General features: G+C 36.5%; 1 protein-coding gene across 1 annotated transcript; it reads right to left on the bottom strand.

Moving 5' to 3' along the window:
- Positions 1–1,961: 1,961 nt before the first annotated feature.
- mchr2b (melanin concentrating hormone receptor 2b) lies at positions 1,962–8,209 on the bottom strand. Its single transcript, XM_065274894.2, has 2 exons — positions 7,588–8,209; positions 1,962–4,671 (listed from the first exon to the last, which is right to left on the bottom strand). The coding sequence occupies exons 1-2, from the start codon at positions 7,986–7,988 to the stop codon at positions 4,053–4,055; spliced, it is 1,020 nt and encodes a 339-aa protein (XP_065130966.2). The 5' UTR covers positions 7,989–8,209; the 3' UTR covers positions 1,962–4,052.
- Positions 8,210–24,171: the final 15,962 nt, after the last annotated feature.

Genomic DNA, 24,171 nt, shown 5'->3' with positions numbered 1-24,171 from the left:
CTGTAGAAATTGTGAGTAAAAAAAGGAATGGAATAATTTACAAATCTCATAAGCTTATATTTTATTCACAGTAGAATATAGATAACATATCAAATGTTGAAAGTAAGATATTTTGAAATGTCATGCCATAAGAGGCCAGAAAATTTAAATGTACATATAAGGAACAGTTGAAAGACCAATTTGCAACTTATTAGGTCAATTGGCAACATGATTGGGTATAAAAAGAGCCTCTCAGAATGGCAGTGTCTCTAAGAGGTCAAGATGGGCAGAGAATCACCAATTCCCCCAATGCTGCAGCGAAAAATAGTTTTCTGAGCTTCTCAGAGAAAAATTGCAATGAGATTGAAGTTATCATCATCTACAGTGCATAATATCATTCAAAGATTCAGAGAATCTGGAACAATCTCTGTGCGTAAGGGTCAAGACCGGAAAACCATACCGGATGCTCGTGATCTTCGGGCCCTAAGACAGCACTGCATCACATACAGGAATGCTACTGTAATGGAAATCACAACATGGACTCAGGAATACTTCCAGAACACATTGTCAGTGAACACAATCCACCGTGTCATTCGCTGTTGCCAGCTAAAACTCTGTAGGTCAAAAAAGAAGCCATATCTAAACATGATCCAGAAGCACAGGCGTTTTCCCTGGGCAATGCTCATTTAAAATGGACTTTGGCAAAGTGGAAAACTGTTCTGTGGTCCAACGAATCAAAATTTGAAGTTCTTTTTGAAAAACTGGGATGCCATTTCATCCGGACTAAAGAGGACAATGACAACCCAAGTTGTTATTAGCGCTCTTTTCAGAAGTCTGCATCTCTGATGGTTTGGGGTTGCATGAGTGCGTGTGGCATGGGCAGCTTACACATCTGGAAAGGCACCATCAATGCTGAAAGGTTTATCCAAGTTCTAGATACATATGATCCCATTCAGACGTCGTCTCTTTCAGGGAAGACCTTGCATTTTCCAACATGACAATGCCAGACCACATACTGCATCAATTACAACATCAAGACTGCATAGAAGAAGGATCTGAGTACTGAAATGGCCAACCTGCAGTCCAGATCTTTCACCCAAAGAAAAGATTTGGTGCATCATAAAGCGAAAGATGCGACAAAGAAGACCTAAGACAGTTGAGCAACTAGAAGTCTGTATTAGACAAGAATAGGACAACATTCCCATTCCTAAACATTGGTCCTCCTCCAGCTGTTCCTTATATGTACATTTAACTTTTCTGGCCTCTTATTGCTACCTGCCCCAACTTTTTTTGGAATGTGTAGCTCTCATGAAATCCAAAATGAGCCAATATTTGGCATGACATTTCAAAATATCTTACTTTCAACATTTGATATGTTATCTATATTCTACTGTGAATAAAATATAAGTTTATGAGATTTGTAAATTATTCCATTCCTTTTTTACTCACAATTTCTACAGTGTCCCAACTTTTTCTGTTTTGGGGTTGTATTATTTATGCACTAACAGTAACATTGCACACTAACTTAAATTGAAAAATGGGATCAAGAGACCTTTAACATCACCGTATTTGCTTGTGCACTGCAGATGTCTATTGTTGGCTATAGCCGACTGCTTGTTAAAACCGCAGGCAGAGGTTTACTCATGGAAAGTGACAAAAAGACTTTTATTAGATGTTAGCAATTAAAGCAATTTTTTAGGTTGATCCAACTTTTTACAGTGTATTTAAAGTGGACCATAGCGCCATATATTTCAGATCTTAATTGGTAATAAAAAAGCTTTATTTGAAGAACAAGCTCAAGTTTAAATCATTACTTGTGAAAGTTTATTTTCTACCATAGTTTTCCATTCTTATTTGCAAGAGTTATATGCAGAACATCTCTTGTAGCACCACAGAAGAAATAAATAATGTTGAAAATAATAATAGATGCTTTATTTCTGGGTGAACTTCCACTTTTGTAATGTTAGTATAGTCATATTTTGATTAATTAATTAAAATGCTCAAAGTGCGTTTGCTTTTCTAAAGTTTATTAAGATGTACATACAGCACATACACGAGGACGATCCACACAGATACATGGCTGCATATGAAATCATTAATAATGAAAGATAATACACACATCCCCGAACATTAATGGATCAAACAATGAGATGTTTTTAAAGATGATTTCAGCTTAGTCTTTCATTTCAGCTTTTACTTACCAAAAAAAAAGGATTTGTCAAAACAACACACTTCCCATAATTCATTGGGACTAAAGAACCAAACCTTTATACCCAGTCCTTAGGTTATTTGTCAGGCTTCATAATGTGTTAATTGAGGGTGGCAAGACTGAAATGTGACTAGTCACACATAGTTGAAGTGTCACACGTTAACAGAGAACACATCTGTTGTTGTGCGAGCCGTAGGGGCTTCTTAGATAAAGAAGAAAAACAGCAGCTTGGGGATTTTCACACTGGATGTCTTTAGCATTCCTATAATAAAACGCTTTCAAATGTTTAAAGCAAAGATTAAAGCCCAATACAATGCATGCTTGATAGTGAAGACAGTAAGGTTTTATATTAAACAGAGAACAAAAGCTGTTGAAAAGAGTGACACTTGTTTGCACAACACATTACAGATGTTTACCTTACAGTACATGTGTGCCCAAACTTTTGTTGCAATTGAACTTAAACTGCAGGGAGTCTGAATAGTTATGTATGTATAGAGATATATATGATTTTAAATCATTTAAAGTCATCTTGAAAGTTTTCAGAGGTGCTGAGCATCACCAAAATCTACACCTTACATCAAAATCACACAAAAATAACAATTCTGTCATAATTTTCTCATCCTCAAGTTGATCTTAACCTGTATGAATACATTTTTTTCTGATGAACACAAAAGAAGATATGAAGAGTTTTGTTGCAAAATGAGATAACTCATTTTCAGAAATCTCATTTTTTGGTTGTGCATTCCAATTAATATCAATTCAACTGCAGTTGGTTTGTTTTGATTTAAAGCTTCATAACTTAAAAAATACAGCTAAGTAGCACCATAAAACAAAATAATAACATGATAAAATAAACATGTTTTGACAAACATTTTTAATACTCTTCATATTTTGATAAATGATTGTAAGCACACAGCAGATAGTGCCCATAGACTTCCATAGTAGGAAAAAGAAAAACGATGGAATTCAATGAGTACCATCAATGTGCCTACCATCATTTATCAAAATATCTTCTTCATCATTTATCACAATACTTGCATAATATTTGTTTTTCTACTATGGAAGTCAATGGTTACGGCTGCTTTGTGTTTACCATCGTTTTCAAAATTCTTCTTTTCTGTTCATCAGAATAGAAATACTCATGTTTGTAACAATATAATGTGAGTCAATTTTTTTTTTTTGGGAGGGGGGTGAACTGTCCCTTTAAGACACCTTTTAGCTACACTCTTAAAACAGATGTGTTAAAATCAATACAATCAGTGTTATTTTTGGAACAACACAATAAATATGTCCCAGAATACACACATTTCTGCTATTATTGGAACATCTAATTTTGTGTTACTAACTTGTGTTTTATTTGAACACAAAATGACACATAACGTGTTAAAAATGAACACATCCTTTCTTAGAGTATAAGTGAAATGTTATGTTGTTTATGATGGGTGATTTTTCATGTAAACACAAACTTAGGTTCAAAATAACTCAACAGAAAATCAGACTGTGACTGCATTTCCCTTAATGATAAGATGTGAGATCACAGACACTATAATGAAGTCCATCAACATCTTCCACCCATAATTTCACTTATTTCATATTAATAAGACATCTTGTATGACAATAAGCACATACGATAAGTCAGAAGATTCTCTCATTTTGTCATGAACATTTCACAACAACACAAACAAAACTAGATCACTAGTTTACATTAAATAAAGCAACAAGTCCAGTGCTCTTCACCAGCACACTTTCATTCCTCCGGAAAGCTCTGTGGTTTCTTTTTTCAAAGTTTTACCTCTTTGAGAAACCTTCGAGTCTTGCGTAGTGCAATTTTTCTTTTTTTTCCTCATTCGGGCTTGAGCACGTGTTAGATAGCGGTACACCGATGACTGGTGTCCGGGCTGACGCTCGATCCGGCGGTGGTCTTGGAGGCGGTGATCAGCTCACTGCGACGGCAGAGTCGGTCACGGTAGTTCTGAGCGAAGACGAGCAGCATGAGAGGATTGATGCAGCTGTGCGAGTAACTCAAACAGATGCTTATGTTATACGCATAGACAAAGGCGCTGGTGGGCTGCCGGATGCTGAGATTGATGACCTGAATGACGTGGTAGGGAGACCAGCAGACTAGGAAGAGAACGATGACCATCACGACCGTCTTAGTGGCACGTTTGGCCCACACGGACTGCTTGCGTTTGACACGTCGGATGGAGCGAAACACGTGGTACAACGTCAGAGTGTAAAATGTGCTGATGATAATGAGAGGGACGATGAAACCTAGCGTGGACTGATACAGTGTGTACCAATACATATCGCTTGGCCCATCCAAGTTAATCATACACATGTGCATGTGCTGTGTGGAGACCACTGTGGCGTAAATCATGACAGGAATGCTTAAAAGAAAACTGCCCACCCACACCATAATGTTGATGATGATGGTCCATTGAATGGTCCTCTTCTCTGATGTGGGATGTACAATGGCAACGTACCTGAAATAAAACAGCATTTACATATGAAAGCATTTATTTACAGTATAAGGACATCACAGAGGGAGGTTGCTGCTCCTCTTGTGAGTTTATGGAGGGATCAGTTATTTCTTAATTATTTAAAACTTGGATGTTTGATCTACATTTTTAATACAGAATTACAAGTATGCATGCATGCATGAATGAGTGAGTTTACATGAACCCATTCGTTTGGGTTTAGGGTTAGAACAACCCCAACTCTAAGCGACCATGGCTTAAAAAAAAAGACAAGAGAAACCTGTATATTAAATAACCTCCTTAAGCAAATCTCAAATCTAACCCTTAACCCAAGCAAAAATGGTTTAAAAAACAGAAAAAATTGAGAAACCAATAAATAAAATGACAAAACAGATGCGCCGTTTAAGTAAATGGGAAGGACTGGCGTATCATATGCATGTATGTATTGCACGATTTTCCCACTTCGTGCTGTTTATACGTAACTGATACTGGGTAGGAAAAGTTTGATTCCAAAACGAGATAACCTTGTTTTAAAAATGATTGTCAAAACATGTTTATGTTGTCATGTTTTATTGTTACCCATTCTCATGAAATGTGTATAAATAGAATGCAGTGTTACATACACCAAATTTCAATTTTGCATGCATTTTGATACGCCAGTCGTCAATACCAGCCGTATGTATTGCACGATTTTCACAATGCGTGCTGTTTATACACACTGTTTTATTGTGTTTCTTAGCTGTGTTTTTTTTTTTGTTATGAAGGTTAAATCAAAACCAACCCACTGCAGTTTATTTGATATTAACTGGAATGCACAAAAAAAAAAAAAATTTAAACAAAGTTATCTCGTTTTGGAAAGAAACTCTTCATATGTACTATAGGAGGTGACGTCACTGCCTGCAAGAAACCTGACAAATCTCCAAATCCCTTATAATCTCAGGTTTATTGATTTGCATGTAAACCGGTTTCTATAATAAGAAGATTTTTGATATTTATCTGCTTATTCTGTTCATGTAAACACACTCAGTGTTATCACAGTAACATTACATCTGTTTAATAATGTGTATAAGTCCGATCGTTTGGTCTATTTATATCTCTCATTCAGGTATCTTGGCAAATGTGAAACTATGATGCTGTTGAGATATTTTCTAAATCTTCAAATGAGACTTTAGGGTCTCTTTTTAGAGAAACAGTTGTGACATAATAAAGGAATAGTCCTGTCATCATTTACTTATCCTCGGGTACCGTCAACTGTGTGCTTACCATCATTTATCAAAATATCTTCTTTTGTGTTCATCAGAAAAAAGAAATTCATACAGGTTTACAACAACATGAGAATGAGTAAATGATGACCGAACATTTGAAGATTTGTGTTTCTGGCTGGATTATATGGGCTTTAGGCTTTTAGTATTGCTCTTAGTTGAAGTAAAGATGCAGATATGGGTATATTGCTGTATTTATACAAAACAAATTGCACAAAGTACTTCAAGCATGAATATCCTGAAGCATTATTGGCCTTGGAAAACAGCACACATCACATGTGACTAAATAGCAAAATTTCTAAGAAATTTCTTAAAGAAGCTCCTTCATTCATCGTTGTATGTTTTAAAGAGAGAGCCTGGGCATAAAAACAACAGATATATATACTTTACACTTTCACTTAATAGTTTACTCATTTTTTAAGTGTTACAGCGCTGTTATTTCAGTCAGACAACACTTTTTGTATTTTCCCAGCATTAACAGATGCCTGCTTGTATAATGTGGTGCTCACTTTATCTTTCTCCTTTAAACCCAATGTAATATTATATTATATGCCTTAACCAAAGATAATGAAAATGTGCAGCTAAGATGTCTTATCTGAGTTACTCCAGGCGTTAGAATCTCTTTTCTTAGCAAGGCCTTTGGGAATACAGAAATAATGCTAAATGAAAAAGCGTTATCATCTAGAGACTTTCGAGGAAACTTTTAAAATGATACAAAGATTGTTCTGTACTCTCTGTATCTCTATGCACATGGAGTATGAAGGCATGCCATGTGGTGATGAATTGTGTGTTAGTTATAGTGCCTTGTTGCTATTTTTCAGTCTTGCACACTAATGATACAGAGATAATCGATGTAGTGTGCACACTTTTTCAAGGTCAGTCTGTGTGAATCAGACCCTTGAGAATTACATTGATTTTGTTCTGCATTTATTCAGCAGAACATCAAGATTAAGAGTTTGATTAAGAGCGGTGATACAGCTGGACTGTCGTTCTGTAAATCTGATGTGACGTGTGATCTGAATACACAATTGGGTTCTTTTACCTTGAATATACATCAAATGGCTCTTCTTTATCTTTCTTTAAAGGCTGTCAAAAGTTTAATCGCAATTAATTGCATTCAAAATAAAAGTTTGTTTTTGTGTAATATACGCGTGTGCACTGTGTGTATATTATTTTGTATATATAAACAGGCACCCAGGCATGCACAATACATTTAAGATACATGTATATATTAATTTAGATTTTGATATTTTAATATACACTGCAAAAAAATCTTTGCTGCCTCAATTCAACTTACTATTATTTATCTTGACAAGAGATGAGTTGCTAACTTCTAAAATATAGTTTGAAATATGTCAACTTGATTTTATAAGTTATAACAACTCATCTAGACTAGTCAAGATAAATAATAGTAAGTTGACATGACTTGTAAATCTGAGTTCATTAAACAAAAAAAATGAACCAGAAAATATTTTTTTACAGCGCAGAGAATGTAATGTGCTTCATAAAATCAAAACAGGGACAAATATTTTATACTGCATGATTGTTTTATGAGATTCACCATGTGACACAAGATTAACCATAAGCTCTACTTTACTGAATGTTTACTAACAGAGCAATTTATAAATATTATGCTGAAATCTGAAATCAAAAGTCTCACCTGTCAATGCAGAGGACAGTAACTATCCCCACTGTGGTAAACTGGTTACTGACGTCCACCACAACCACAGCTTTGCACATGAAGTGCCCAAAGACCCACTGTCTGTCCCTGACCAGCTGATGGATGTTAAAGGGCATCACCAATAAGAAAAGCAGATCAGCGATGGCCAAGTTGAGCACGTAAATGTCGGAGACCATCTTCTTCTTACATGATGCCACAGCATAGATAACCAAACCATTGGCCAGCGCTCCCACTGAACACAGGATGCCGTAAACGGTTGGGAAGATGTGCATGAAAGACGCGATGTCAATCACGCTGTATGACGGCACGGTTCGGTTTACGCACGAGGAGTTTGATGAGTTCGTGAGATCAGAATCGCAAAAAATGCCGGTGAAGTTCATCGTAAATGCTTGTGATCTGTTTCGCGTTTCAAAGAAACGAATACGAAAAGTTTGAGATCAATTTCGAACGCTTTTACGCGCTGCAGGACCGCGTCATATCCAACGTGCTTACAGTTAATGGCGTTTCTCTGGACGCCAGCCTTGTTATCATCAACTTGGTTTTAGATTAAGTTGTATGACGCTTCAGTCTTGTCTTGAAATACTGTTTTAATACACAAGAGTCCGAAAGTAAGAGCTTCTAGAGTTTGTGTGTCTCCACCCTCTCTCTCTCTCTCTCTCTCTCTCTCTCTCTCTCTCTCTCTCTCTCTCTCTCTCTCTCTCATCCTGACCTTCACTCAAAATTTGAATTCAAATCATCATTTATCTCCTTATAATATATTTGTTATATATTTATGCTTTTGTTATTTTGCACTCATTTCATAACATTTCATAATATTTCATAAGATTCATAGCATTTAAAAATAAACTTATATAGGTGCTATAAAGGGTTCTTGCAGTGATGGCAGAACATTTTTGGTACCTGAGTCAGATATTGACTGAGTCAGATTGTGTCAAATATTGAAATCAATGAGTGAAATCAAACTTTGATGGTTTCAGCAGTAACAACATAACCAAACAGCTTTCATGGAACACACTTAACTTCTGGTAAACTTACACAAAGAATCAATAACAACAGAGTCTTTTTAAAGTAGTTTATTTCTGATAACAAGCTAAATAGACAACAAGTAGATGACCATAGTTCAAATCATAGCTAAAGAGTATCAAAAAACTACACTGAGCCAATGTTACTGTGTGAAATGTGTACTATATAATCTATACAATCTTAACTACAGATCGACTGCCAAACCTCCCCTTACATAGAGCTGATGCATGATGGTCATCTCCACTTGCCTTTAGGAAACCAAAACATTTGTTGGTATTTGTTCCAGAGTTTAGTTAAGCCCCTAGTCAGACCATTAAACAAACAGAGACCGGAAGTTAACTGCGATTTAAAACAATCCACACTCTCCTTGTTTTTATCCTCATTAAACAAAAGCAGTCTCATTAGAGTCATTAGCCATTTTGATTCTCTTATCAATGTGAGGTCACTTTGTGGACTCTGTCCACTAGATACTTTTGTCTCAGATTCTATTAATCAGATCTATTTGAATCGAAAGCGTTTACTGTCTGTTTATAAGAAAGTGAGGAGCTGGAGCTCATTTGCATTGAGAGGTACAGACATTAAAACAGCGTGGTTTTGCTTCCACCCAAATAGGGACATTTTGGACATGCTGCAATAAATGATCTGTGAGATGTTTTGAGCTGAAACTTCACAGACACATACTGGGCACACCTGAGACTTCAATTACATCAAAAAGACCATAATAGATGCCCTTTAAAGGTCTTTTATGGATTCATACAACCTGACAAAGAACCTTTTATTTCTAATAGTGTATGGTTGACATTTCTTGTCTTTGTTTTACATTGCTTTAGATTATGATGTTATGCATACAAAACATCACAAAATGAAGCATAATTATAAAAATCTAAAGTTGAATAATTCAATCTGTTATTAATCTGAGATGTTTTCATTGTTAGAAGATTGTAATGATTTATTGGTAAATTGATCTTGCAGCCCAGACAGTTTAAATAGCTGATAACAGATAATGTGTTCATTTGTGCACACTTTTATACTAAATCCCTATCTGTCCAAGGCTTAGTCCACACGGACACGGGTATATTTATAACCGGAGTTTTCCCTAAAAAAAATCCCGTCCACACATGCTCGGTTTAAATTAAATATCCATCCACACGATAAAGCAAAAGCACGCTATCAAGCCCTGTCAAGAGCATGCCACACCAGCAGGCGGGGATATAACCCAAATCGTGTTCCGCAATATAGTGAGATAACTGAGCATCTATCTGTATACATGTTAGAAGCCCTGTTAGCACAGTTATTTGCTGAGTCCCAATTCGCCTACTTATACTACGACCTAAAAGTATGTACTGTTTTTGTGAGGAAAATGTACATACTTTTGAGTGTGTAGCAAAACAGTATGCACATTCTGGGACGTACTTCGATGACGTCATGCAACGTGAACGAAAACGTGGTTGCCTAGTTACGCACACCACGACTGTTAACAATATTTCATTCATTCTTGTTACTTATGTCAAATAAAATTTTATTTACTATTCCCATCTTTATTTCTCATCGTTTTTTTCACAATACATTTTACAATGTGTTCTACAAAGTTGAGGAGTGAAGCAGAGCATCATTAGAACCAAACGCAGGTCGTTTGTGAGGCGGCTGGTTCTGACGTTCATGTGCAATGTGTGTAACAAAAGCTACTTATTTTAAAGTCCAAATATTAAAAAGTTTATAGTATAACTATGTATTTTATACTTACATATAACTCAAAAATATCCAGATGAAAATGAACCATGCTTTTACTACAGTAAAAGTGTAGGAACCATGTTTCTTTCGCTGGACTAATAAAGTTAACATTTCTACAGCCACAGTATTACTACAAATAAGCAAGAGGGACAGTGTGGTTAAGCTCCTCCCTCCCGCACGCAATGGGTTGTGGGCAATATTAGCCATTAGAGTGTGCATTGATCTGCACTTCGAATTCTAACCGGAAATAGTAGACCATCCGGGTATCTTTGGGATACTCATTTCAACATACTACGATTTGGGACGTACTAATTCTAGTTTCGAATACTATTTAGGACGGATAGTATGCAAATTGGGACTCAGCAATTATTAGCAAGATACGTCCGCCATTGCACAGAATCATCAACAAAGCAGTCAGCGGCGCACAATCTTGACATCAAACACAGTGGATAACGGCGCACACTCTGACGTCGCAAGGCAAAACTCCCGGTTTTACTCTCTGCACGACACCACTGTAACCGGGGTTTCTTAAAAAGCTCACCCTGGCCGGGGTTTTCAAATATGCTCGGTTTCAGTGCCCTGATACTGCCATTTCGTGTGGATGAACAGCCGAACCGCGTGAAAAAACTCACGGTTATAAAAATACCTGTGTCCGTGTGGACTCCAAGACTCAAGCATCAGCATTATTTCATTCTTGAAGAGCTATAGACACTTCATCATCCTGTCTTCATTTGAGGGAATGTTTTGTTTCCATAGGAAATTGGAAACTTCATTTTCACATGACTTGGTGTTACTCAGATATTGTGCAAAAGCAAACATGGTTCCAAAAATGTGGAGCTTACTATTTATTAGAGCAAACAAAAATAATATTTTCTTGCATCTTTGTGTAGATCCATCATTGAATTAGCAGTAGACTACATTAAAAAGGGCTTTATGTTGACTCTGCGAGGCATGAATATCACAAAAAATGGCCTCCTATTATATAAATAAAACATGTCAATAACTGACTGATAATGTGTCTCTTTCTCTCTTTCTTTTTTCTCTTTCTCTCTCTCTCTCCCTCATACTCAAACAAACACACACACACACACGCACACACACACACACATGGATAGATCATGAAAGTCTTTATAAATGAACGGGCCTGAGGATCATTTAGTGGTTCGGTGGCTAAGCCTGGGGTTGTTTGCCTGTCTTGTGATTTTTCGAAGGGTTGGTGACCAAAAGACACTCTGACATCTTTAGCCAAAGCGTTCAGCCCAGTAAATGTACATAATGCATGTCCAGCCTATAGATCTATACTGCCCTACATAGGAAACAAGAAGAAACTACATGAACACTTCAAGTAAAAATAAGTGATATTTTCACTGGTTTTAGTGAATTTTTACACTCCATTTTCCCAGAATCCGAACACATGAGCGCACACAGACATAAAGAAAGAAAAGAGCATGACATTGCATTTGTTTGTTTTTTTCTGTTTTAAAAAGAAATGAAAGTCATTTCAAGTACCTGGCAGAATCTGTGTGAGTATGCCCTGAGGTACATAAAGCCCTTTTGGAAATAGCTGGTATACAGCAAATGTTTTGCACAGCACAATTTGTTGGAGAAAGTAAAGAGTTTGTTCAAGGAGCAGTGTGATTATTCAAAACTCATCAAAATCTCCAGCACAACTGATGTGAGTCATTACTTCACAGTTGCTTTGTCTCTCTTTTCTAAGGTCTGCTGATTACCGAATGTCATTTGTGGATTCATTCATGTTATTAATGCATATGTCCTCTTCATTCATAGTAATCAGCACAAGGAGATTGCTTGACATTTTAATCCTGCCGAACCAAAAGCACTTTGTTTTTCTTTCAGTTGTTTTCATGCTATCTTTTATCTCAGAGGCAATTATGATGTAGTGCATCATGCATTTTAATTTATTGTGGTAGTACATATCATCCATATGATTGTGTCAGTAAAATATGAGCTAGAATTTTGATTGATGAAGATTATCACATAACGGGACAGTGAAATGCAGTCTTCAGGCAAACATCCTCCAAAAAAAAAAAAAAAATACAGAAGATAAAGGAAAACAGGGACATGGCATTTGGATTGATGGCCCAGAGGAGGAGGGAAATAGATGAAACAGAGAATGTGACTCTATGGTCATGTGCTTCTACTTAAATCATATGATGTCTTTTATTACTGGAACATGTTTGAAGATTGTTATCCTTGTTTCAAGCCTACATTTCAGTCCCATTCCCAACCTTTTTATATAGACACCTCTGATGCCAAACTATGTTGTATATACAGATGAGGAGTTTGTTTGATAGAAATGAAAACATTGCATTCAACAGAGGGTTCAGATGTGAAAATCTCTCTTTGAGATTTCTCCAAATATCATAATAGAGCCTCTTATTGGCTTCACTAGCAGTATTTTCACAGATTCACACACAGCTAGATTTGACAAGACGTTAAATAAAAAAAGATTTTTATTATTTTATCCTCTAGTGCCTCTGTGGACTTTATCTGCTATATGTGGAGATTTCTTTTCAAATCTTCTGTCCTAAAGAAGGAGAAGAAATAATTATTATTTTATGGGCACCCATCAAGATGTCAAAAGGTCTGCAGGGAATATAAAATGAGTTTGGCCAAAATTATTTCATTTTATTGATCCAATCGCATGGTGGGTTGTTTCAAAGGCTTTGGCCAAATGTAATCAATCTGATCGTGGTAATACTGAGGGCAAATTTAATAATACGATCAGACAGGATTTGTGGTTTCACTTTGAAAGGTATGAGAAAAAACCTCAGTCCTGCAATGCAGAGCAAAATCTCTGAACCCGATCAACTCACATCCACACAAACATCAACACAGATGCATTGCATGCAGAATCTTCCCTGCTGGAAAAGCAGTTTTATATCAACCAAGACACCCTGACGGGTTTATACACTCTTACAAAGGATGTGTTCATTTTTTAGCCCATCTTTTTGTCTTAAGCTTTTAACGCATTTTGTGTAATTTTAACACATTACGTGTCATTTTCTGTTAATTTTGTGAAAATAAAACACATGTTGTTTTAAAAGTAACACAAAATGTGTTGTTTTAATAATAACACAGAGATTGGTGGATTCAGAGATGGGTCCCTGAATCAACACTAATGTGTTGTTTTGAACACATCCGTTAGAGTGTATGGTTTGTCTATTTAGATGAGTGGTACCCGGTGGGGTCTTCTGCTGTTGTAGCTCATCCGCCTCAAGGTTGTGCGTGTTGTGGCTTCACAAATGCTTTGCTGCATACCTCGGTTGTAACGAGTGGTTATTTCAGTTAAAGTTGCTCTTCTATCAGCTTGAATCAGTCGACCTTTGACCTCTAGCATCAACAAGGCATTTTCACCCACAGGACTGCTGCATACTGGATGTTTTTCCCTTTTCACACCATTCTTTGTAAACCCTTGAAATGGTTGTGTGTGAAAATCCCAGTAACTGAGCAGATTGTGAAATACTCAGACCGGCCCGTCTGGCACCAACAACCATGCCACGCTCAGAATTGCTTAAATCACCTTTCTTTCCCATTCTGACATTCCACATTTGACCAGGACCACACCCCTAAATGCATTGAAGCAACTGCCATGTGATTGGTTGATTACATAATAGCATTAATGAGAAATTGAAACATCTTGTGTTGTCAGTCACTTTAATTTATTTGAACTCAAAATGATACATAATGTGTAAAAATAACACAGTGTGTTAATAAAACACAAAACGTGTGTAAAAAAAATGAATCATAGCATTACAACGTTTGGTTTGAAGCAAAAACAAAAATCTGAATATCTTTCATCAGCATTATTAAGTGTGAATGATCAATTATGTATGTTGGTTTAGAAGTGAAGTTGAAATCAAACTGACTTTAGCTCTTTTCAGAATAATATATCATCCATTAAAAACCTCTGAGCTCATGCGGTCAATCTTGAAAGATTGAGATGTTATTGCTAAACTTCATTTAGATAAAATAACTGATGAAACCCAAAGTGAATTTTAGGTATAAAATCAAACGGTGTTGAGAGTCTTGTTTAATGTTGATAGTGTATTTGCCTCAACAGGTTGTTAATTTGCAATCTTTTAGTTACAAACTCAGATCTTTCCCAGGTAAACCATCACAGCCCAGATGATGTCTTTCAGGTTTTGCTGGTTAAAGTGGTGAGCTAATGTTGAGACAGAGCTGTTTGCTGTAAATAAGGAGACAAAATAAATCTAGGTTTCACTTCACTATTTAATATTCTGTCATGCTGTCACGTCCACTTACAAATTCTGTGGCAATTTTGAAAATCATCTGGAATGTCAGAAACAAAATGTTGAAATACAACACTAACATTGTTTACTTACCAGACGATCACTTCAAATGATTTATTTGTTTGTGTAAAGTGCTTACACGAAGTGAAAAGATTTGCTTTGTTTCAACTCCAAAACAAGATATTCACACAGCAGAAGAGTTATTTGCTTGTGTAATGTTTAGTATTTTTCTGCTGAAATATATTCTGTAAATACAAAAATCTAATTGAATTAAATGGTGAATAGTGACTTGAGATGTATAGTTATACAACACAGATGAGAGGGTTTAAAATACACTTACATGGGAAAGATATGTAATATAAACACAACACAATATAACAGGAAAAGCTTTTAAGTCCTTAATGTGAAAGAAGATCATATACAGAATATTTCTGAATTAAACAAACTCACTCCTCAGTGACTGATACGAGATGTGGAGGTTGTCTCGTTTGCTTTTACTTGTGCAGAACAGGTGTAAAATCACACAGTTAGACATACTGAAGAGAAACTTTAAGAGTCCTGCTTTTATCTGAGGGTCTGTCTCATATGCATCATTAGCCGTGATTGCACTATCTGGCTTTAAGCAGGCGTGCCAGCGTCTGTCACGGCCTGTTGCGTTTGCATTGTCACTTCCAGGGCATGATCGTGCTTCGTTGGGGCTCAAGGCCCGGCTTTTCCGACCCGCAGAATACCTTGGGCCAGAGCAGGCTTCTCAGGCTAGGGAAGTGGTAAAGGTCAAAGGTGGAGTTTATCTGAGTCTCTGGCAAGATGGGCAAGATGCCATTTACTGTTCAATGGAAGATGCCTGCTATGTTTTTACTTTGGACTGAAGAAAATGATCGGCATCTCTTACTATCTCTTTATCTTCTGCCTCTTACTTTGAAGTGAGCATTATTTTGTTAAGATTGTATACAGCTTTATCAAATCGAAGCCAGGCGGCATTAGCTTAAAGTCTCCCAAGCAAATGAAATCAAATGTAAGTTATATCTACTAAATGTGCTAGGAGGGTTCAGCTTACTGCCTTGGCAAATGATGAAGTGAGAGAGACTAAATAACATAGTGGCAGTTTCTCAGATTAATCCAGAGGTAGGCCTGAGTTATTTTAGGACATTTAGTTTTTTTCAAACATAACATACAGAAAAATAATGAAGTGCAAATTAACAGTGATGCTGCATGATGCTGTGTGTTAAGATTAGGGTTTGCAACATTTGGGACCTTTCAATGCTGGAAACTTTCCATGGGAATTAATGGAAATATATGGGAATTACCAGGAATATATGGGAATAAACTAGGAAGTTGAAACATTGCAGAGTTGCCTATAACACAGAAGTTAAAATTTGCATCATACATTTGTTTAAAACAACAAGATTTAATGCAATTGTAGTTGAATTTCTCCCCTGAATAATTATCAGTCACATGCACACAGCTACTGAAGGGCCATTGAGGACACACCCCCTGCATTCATCCATAACATAAACAGATCATTTCTTCAATACTGCACACAAAATAATGTCAAAATGTTTTGCATGCATTCACGTAAATTACATACATTTGTTTAAAACTTCTTGTTTAAAACAACTGTGTGTAAGTTAGTGTGCAACAACATAAAGACAAATACACTGACTGAGAAAACATTTAGGTGAGATCATTATTTAAAAAAGTATCCAGAAACAGAAAAAATTTTATCAAATAAATTTTTATCAAATAAATCTGGCCTTGATGAGGGTATCAGGATTTTTTCAAAATGTGTATTACCTTGCATGACTAAACAAAATGTTTATTTATTTTTGTATATGATAAAGTTTATATACATTTCCAAATATTTCCCATACATTCCTCTTTGGTTTCCAATTTGAAATATTTTCCAAATTCTCAACCCTAGTTCAGATATGTCCGTGCAAGATGTTGCAAGTTTTTAAACATGCACTTTAAAGACTGGGACTAAACGTTAACCAACCTATAGTCCTACAGTATAAGTTAAGCAGCAGCAAACTCCTGCAGGTGTTTAGGTTTTCTCTCTTCATAATGAAAAACACCTCATGAGTAGAGGCACATCCCAAAAGTATGAAGACACGAGTGATAATTCTCTTTAATAAGTCCCGTTGAAAGTTTTCTGTGGTTAAACAGACTGTATTTATGAAGTTGTTTAGCATTATGAGGTTCCCTGCTGATTTTAGGTACTTGTCAGAAATAGTTTTGTATTCTCAGACAACTTAGTTTCACATAAACCAGATATTTGCCTTAACCAGGGGAAGCTGTAAATCCAAATGGTCTCTGTGGTTTCTCTACCAAACTTCCTATCAGTAATGTTAACTCTGTGTTAAATCTGCCACCTAGAGGACTTTCTTAGCTAATGCATCAACAAGTGTTCAAATCCCTTATATTTCATTAAGTAAACAACTTATTGACATTTTTGTGTGTGTTTTATTAGCCAAATAAGAAGCTTTTATGAAGTTTCTTTGTGTGGTCCATTACACTTTTATTTCTGCCATTCAGATGGGTCTGTTTTACAAAATGTAACATGACATTTCTATTTCCCTGTTTGCATTGCATGCGTGGTTCTCTTTGTCTTTATTTACTCAAGCTATAGTGGAGGTCAGCTTCATTTTCACTGCTCAAACAGTGAGCTGATATTTACGGTGAACTGAGAGGAAGACGTGTTTATAGCTGAATGATGGGAGAAGTGTTATCATTTCTGTAATATAAATGAGTTCATGCAGATCTGTGCTGTCCTAAAGCTAATCAGCACATGCAACAAGAAATCTTTCAATGGGTTTACAAGTATGTGTATATGAATTAATTGCATTTATTTCTAATTATATAAATGCTTTAATTTGATGTGTCTTGGGTGAATTTATGGTGAAAAACCAAACTGACAGCTGTGGTGGCCAGGGCAACAACCTTTCAGACATTATACCTTTAATCACTAGGTTAGGAAAATGACTGGAGAATTCATCTCATATAAATGTGCATAGATTGGGTATACAGTCCTCGTAAGTACACAACGTGACAGGTTAACTCACACTATGATAAGTTTGGTAAACACGGAATAGAAAAGCCCCCTGTTTGCTAACCTTGACCATTACCACAGGATACAGAGCTAACCTCTGCAAGCCACCATCTCTCCGCAAATGCCAGAGAAGATGTAAAGGTCTCCGCTGAGTGTAAAAGTCATGTGAAATGAATGTGATAATGGTGTCCCACCTCCCTATTGAGTTACCTCATGCATCACATCAGGTCTCTCGCTGTGCTAGGGGACAGAGATTATCTCATTAGCACTGACCGGCACTGTGCTCACTTCAACTCAACCTAGAAAAAATTCGACATTTATGAATTTCTTATATGCAATGAAAAAAAGACATCAGCAAAATAATGCTGTTTTTAAATGTCTTTGAATATAGATTGTCTATACTTCATTAAAGCATCCTACTCAAGATTGACTACAGGCGTCTCATGATAATGGTAAAAATAGCTTCGGCCTACTCGGAGTTGATTTAATTTAGCAGCCTGATGTGTCACACTGTAAAAAAGATGTGATGAGATCTGGGAAATTGAGTGTAACTATACGCACACTCTCTTACGATGAAATTGAAATCTGTGGATTTGATTTATTGGATCAGAATGAAATGGAAATGCGGGGGAATGCAATTAGGGACAAAAGCCAATTAAAGAAGGATGTCGCAAATGTAAAGAGAAGTTACTGAGCGATATGACAGATGTAACAGAATTCATTCAATTCTTAGATGAACAATTTTTCCTGTCACCTTTCCTGTGTTGATGTATTTTCTAATAAAAACAGATTTTCTCATGAAATAGCATTTAGCTTACACAACCATGGACCAAATAAGTCTATAAGTAACGTATAATTGACAGAGGCCGTTGAATTATAAGAAAATAATGCATACCCAGGGTAGTAACGCGGCACGATGCGAAGAACGGGTGTGAATTATTTTCAACTAATTCACCGGCCCAGAGTCAATTATATTTCTTATAGACAGTTTCATTGGGCGCACGTGCAGTGACGCGATTATGCGTCTGGTTGGAACTTTACTTCTGGTTTAACGGTCTGACTAGTTCAACAGAACTGAACTGTTGTTCAACCTCGACGAAAATAACAAATGTTTTGTTTTCCTATATAATCTACGTGTTGTTTATTTTGCTTGTTATATAAATAAACGACGTTATTAATTTTTAGGACTTTACCGGAAGTTATGTGTGTTTCACGAAACTGCTTGTTTATGTTGTTACTGCTGAAACCGTCTATACCATGGTTACCACAAACGTTGCTCTGGTTCCTAGGACATTTGACAGGTCAGGTGTGCGTTTATAGAAAAATAACCAACACCCGTGGTATATTATGTGCAAAAAAGTTATTCATTACCACAAACATTGCTCTGCTGTCTATTTGTAAGACATTTGACAAGTTAGGTGTGCGGTTTACTGAAAAATGATCAATACCCATGGAACATTTCTCAACCAATCAGAATAAAGCATTCATTAACATTTCTAAAAATCTTTTAAAATGAATCACCTGAGCTTCAGGTGTCATGTGACTTATCCCTTAGGAAAATGACATGATGTACATTCTGATTGGCTAATGGAAATACAAGAAGTGCATGGAACTGTGATGCATTTTGATCTCTCTAAAATATGATGCAGTAATTGTTATTTATATCATGTAGTTTTTTAGAATACACAGCAATCCCTGAAGGCCATTAAAGAAAAAAAGATGAACAGTTGGAGGATCTAACAAGCAGAAGCTAAGTGAAATATTGTCCCCATGCAATGAACCATAAGGTGGTACTTGTTAATTTTCAACGTTGGAAAGTTGATGTTGAAATCTTTTAATATTTGCTCTTTTGTGTATGCTTGTTATATGTTTATTTTCATTGTAGGTTTTTATGTCTATCTTATTTGTATACCTACAGTATATGGGATTTTAATTTGTCCAACATTGTTGCACTTAACCGTGCTATATAAATAAATGAAGTTGAAGTTAAAAATTTGGTAATAAAGGGAGAAACATTAATCGAACACTGTATTGGACAAAAATGCAGATATTTCTGTACATGCAAGATGAGTCAATATTTTTAGTCCATTTTTTACAAAAATGTAATGTTGTGTTATGTATATTGGCTATAGGAGTAGTAGCACTGAGACAGGATTCAAGCTAACAAACGTGGGCAAAAAAAAATCCAATTTTGATTTCACGGGATCATTAAGCAGAGAATTGCACGCTTTCCTCCATAAAGTTGCATATGGGCATCTGTGTGTGGCGAGCGACTCATTGGGGAACATAAACTCTGTTGATTTCACAAAGAAAAAGAGACGGGAAAAGATCGAATGTTGATGGGGATTGGGAGCACATCTTCACATAAGCCTTTAATCTGCAGGTAGCTCATCGAGCTCCTGGGCACAGTCGGAAAAGCATAAAGCCGTCTGAATTGTGTTACGCGGGCCGCAAGGGCTATCGTGCAGCAGGAGAATAAAGGGAAAGATACGGAGAGCTGATTAATAATGAAGAGTTATAACAGCACGGCAAACATCTCTGTATGCCATGTGAGCAGAAACATGTGACACCAGCACTGTGAGCAGAAATACAGATGATGATGATGATGTTCGGCGTCTCTCAGGAGGACATCAGTATATGTGAGGGACCCTGTATGTCGAGTAGGAGATAAGGATGTGTTTAATGAGGTCACATGATACTGAAATGATTTAACTACATCACCCATGTATGGAGGGACCTTGAGCACTCTATGTGTGTGTGTTTATGCTTGCTGTAGTGATTTTGTGTGTGTGTCTGTGATGAATCAGAGGTGAAAAGGGAAACCAGTAATAACCGTCAAAATAACATGATAACAAATTATAGTGAAATAGCCTCATGAGATAGAAAGGTCTGGCTCTTCACCCAAACAAATGTGTATGTTCATCCATTCCTCCATTTGCTGTAGATGGTAAATGATGTACAGTAATGGTGTTCTTGTATCAGAGAGGCTGTATCTTAATGGAAAAGAGAGACATTTAAAATTGAACTATTTGTTTTACTTTAAATTGGAGTTTTGTGGCCTTTAGCTCCTATCTGTCTTTCTCTCTCTCTTTCTGTCTGTCTCTCTCGTTCTGTCCTTATTACCTAACACAGACTAGTATAATGTCGACTAGCAAACCATGACTAAAGTCAAATGGTTCCTGAAGATAATGGATGAGCCCAATAGTTTCAAGGGCTGTGTGTGTCAATCCGTTCCCTAGCTCTCGATGTATTAAATCAGTATATGCTGTATGCAGGCTCGTGCACTGGTAAGGACCCTTGCTCACTTCACATTGAGACACTGTTCACTTATTGTGATCATTCACAGCTGTTATTCATCAACAACCAGCAAAAACAACATCTCTCTGACTTCATTTTTAAATACTTCTTGAAGTATATTATTAAAAACACTTTCATTATTCTCTTAGATATCCATGCATAAATTTAGAGGAATATTACATTTAAATATGAAGTAGATTGTTACCCCGCGATGTGTGTTTATATGAAAGCTAAAACAAAGGTTTGTCTTTTAAAAAGTTTATTTCGCATTTCATGAAGTTTATTAAGTTGGCTCGTGCAATGTTTTGGTTGGAGAGCTTTAGAAAAGGTCACGTGATTTCCAGTAAAGGAACATAGGGATCATCAGTGCTCACCCAGGTGAAAAAGTAGTACACTTCCTTAGTGTACTTACAGTGCTTTATTTTCGCACACTAATATTGTACTTAATATACTAAAAATTCATCTTTAGTACTTCTTAAGATTATCTAAGTGTACTTCACTGTGCTATTTTGAGACACCATGAATATGAACTAAAATGCACTTTTAAGATACTATCTCTGTATTAAAAATGTAGTTAGTTAACACTAGTATTAAACTTAAACTCAACTTTCATACAAAGATGGGTTCAAGTTTACTACAATTGGTACCTAAATAAATTTTTTGAATACATTTTTAGCACATTTTAGTTCATATTTATGTTGTCTCAAAAAAGTATACTATACTATATATAGTAATACTATAGTGTACTTTAAGTGCTTTTATTTTCACACACTATTTTTGTACTTAATATACAAAAAAATCATCATTAGTACTTCTTAAGATGTTCTTAAGATCATGTTAGGGTTAGGAAGTGTACCTTAGGAAGTCTACTACTTTTTTACCTGGGCATTGGTTTTTGTGTTGCATTTTGGGAATTTTTTAGGGAACAAATGTTCCAGTGAACTGGAAGGATTTTGCGATTGAGAAAGCCCTTAAAATTGCCGACTCTCTGAACAGTGCCCTGACTACTAAACAAGGGTGCTGATTGAGACACAGCCAAAATCAGTACAAGTAAGAATTACAGTAAAATTAGTTTGGCATGCTGTGAACTGACCAGATCACCACCAGCTGGAATGCCACAGTGCGATTGGTTCTTTTATGTCATTCTTTGTTGTGAAGACTTGGATCGAACTCTTAAATATAGAGAATAAAGATTGAGATCTTGCACAAGGCCATTCAGATTCGGTCATTCTAAGATCTTTTGAATCTCTCTGTTAACAGCATGTTGCAAACATATGGAGAAAATTCAGGTGATTTTCTGACCCATTTCAACACAGAAGAATATGCAGAGCACTTCTGACTGATAGAAACACAATAACCTTGGAATATGTGACCCATTTTGTGCTGTCAGCCAATCAAATGCAGAGCTGCAGCACATAGAGACACAGGGAAGGAAAAACTGACAGGCAGCTCCTTATGCTGTGTCACCGTGCATATTATACTGAGCTTGAGTGACATATAGATGTGGATTGCCCATGTACTCTGCTCTCGTTTTTATTTTTTTCCCGGAGACATTTAGAGTCCTGATACCTCTGGTGGAGGACAGCTCAACTAAATGCTGCCAGTCTCCTGTACTTTATGATGTGACTGCTACAAGACAGTTACCCATATTTCTCTGCAGAACAGCAACCAATTACACAGCTGCTTACAGAGCTGGCCGGTCACAACGACAGCGGGACGAATGCCAAGAGCCCAGAAACCTCCCTCAGCTGGTCCCTTTACACAATCAGAGCATCATCTGCTTTCATATACATTATCAGAGACGTTTCAGAAGTCACTCGGCATCAGATGCAATGATAAAACCTTTCAGTTTGGTGTCTAGAAAAGTGAAAAACTTGCAGTGTACGTTGGCCATACATCATTTAAAAAAGCTTTCGAACTGATTTAATCAATGGCGCTTGAGCACCTCTTTGAAGGATGCAAACCCAAACATCTGCTTGCATCAATATTTCACATCAGCGCTTCCCTCATGCACATTACCTCCAACAGTATATGAAATATTTACTATGGATAAAATCTCATTGCGATCACGGTGAGGAATGCGCCACGGGAAAGGACTCAGATTTTATGTTAGAATGGGTCATCTGAGATCCACGTAGGTGTAAAGCCTCTCTCCAGCTGTTATTATGTGTCATTACTGTACGTCTCACTGCCCCCTTGTCTCACCTCAATCTCACCTCAATCTCTCTCTCTCTCTCTCTCTCTCTCTCTCTCTCTCTCTCTCTCTCTCTCTCTCTCTCTCTCTCTCTTTACCGCACTTGTGAATTAGTAGAAAGGATATAAAAAAAGCAAATGGCGTTGCAATAAAGTACATCAATAATGAACACTGTTTACTTTGTATCCACTTCTTTGCTTTTCTGTTTTATAAAATATGGGGAAAAGCATTTAGTGATTCAATACAAAGAACAGAGGAAAAATAGAGGTCTCTTTGTTTTGTTTTCAGAGAAAGACTGATGTAAAACTTCTGTCTATGTTTTTCCAGGTTTATTATGGGTAAGATATACATTCTGATGAACAAGAAAGGGTGGAGAGAAGTCATTTGAAACAATCTTTCCTATGTTCATTACAATTGCTCATAAATGCAAAAAAAGTTACAATTTATTTGCTCTTATGTATAATTTAAAGATAGCATGAAAAGATGTCATTTGGGTTTGATAATTGGACAAATTAATCCCCGTATCAAAACGTTTAGGTGAATCAAACACTCGTCGTAAATGAGTTTTCAAATATTTCAATGTCTCTGTGAGCAGCGGGAAGAGAATGAAATGGCAATGTGTTCTGTGAGAAGGTTAAAATGTTTTGGTACCCATTAGAATCGTATTTAATAACCACTATGGAGTCTGAACTAAAGCAGAGCCACTTATTCTGAGGAAAATTGTGTTTTTCTGTCAATTAGAGGATGGATGTGAAAAATGCAACGTCTGGATTTTGGCTTTTTAAAAATGCCAAACAATCAACCGTCTTTCTACAGACATTTCGTCAATGTTTTAGATGTATGTGATAATTACAGATAACTAATTAATAATATGTGTAGGATCAATGCTGTTGACACCGGCCGTGAGAGCATTGTGGCAGAGATGGATTGTGTAAACAAAAGCCTGAACAAAAGCTGTTTATGAGACTGACAGGACTGATGCTTTTCTCCCATCA

Source organism: Paramisgurnus dabryanus, chromosome 16 (assembly GCF_030506205.2).
Source record: "Paramisgurnus dabryanus chromosome 16, PD_genome_1.1, whole genome shotgun sequence".
Lineage (NCBI taxonomy): Eukaryota > Metazoa > Chordata > Actinopteri > Cypriniformes > Cobitidae > Paramisgurnus > Paramisgurnus dabryanus.
The sequence above is the reverse complement of the archived record's forward strand: the minus strand, read 5'-3'. Positions and strand labels throughout refer to the sequence as shown.

Coding starts and splice junctions, on each gene's coding strand:
- mchr2b (XM_065274894.2), bottom strand. CDS start 7,988: ATGAACTTCACCGGCATTTTTTGCGATTCTGATCTCACGAACTCATCA. Junction 4,672..7,587: donor ACTGTCCTCTGCATTGACAG/GTGAGACTTTTG, acceptor GTTTTATTTCAG/GTACGTTGCCATTGTACATC.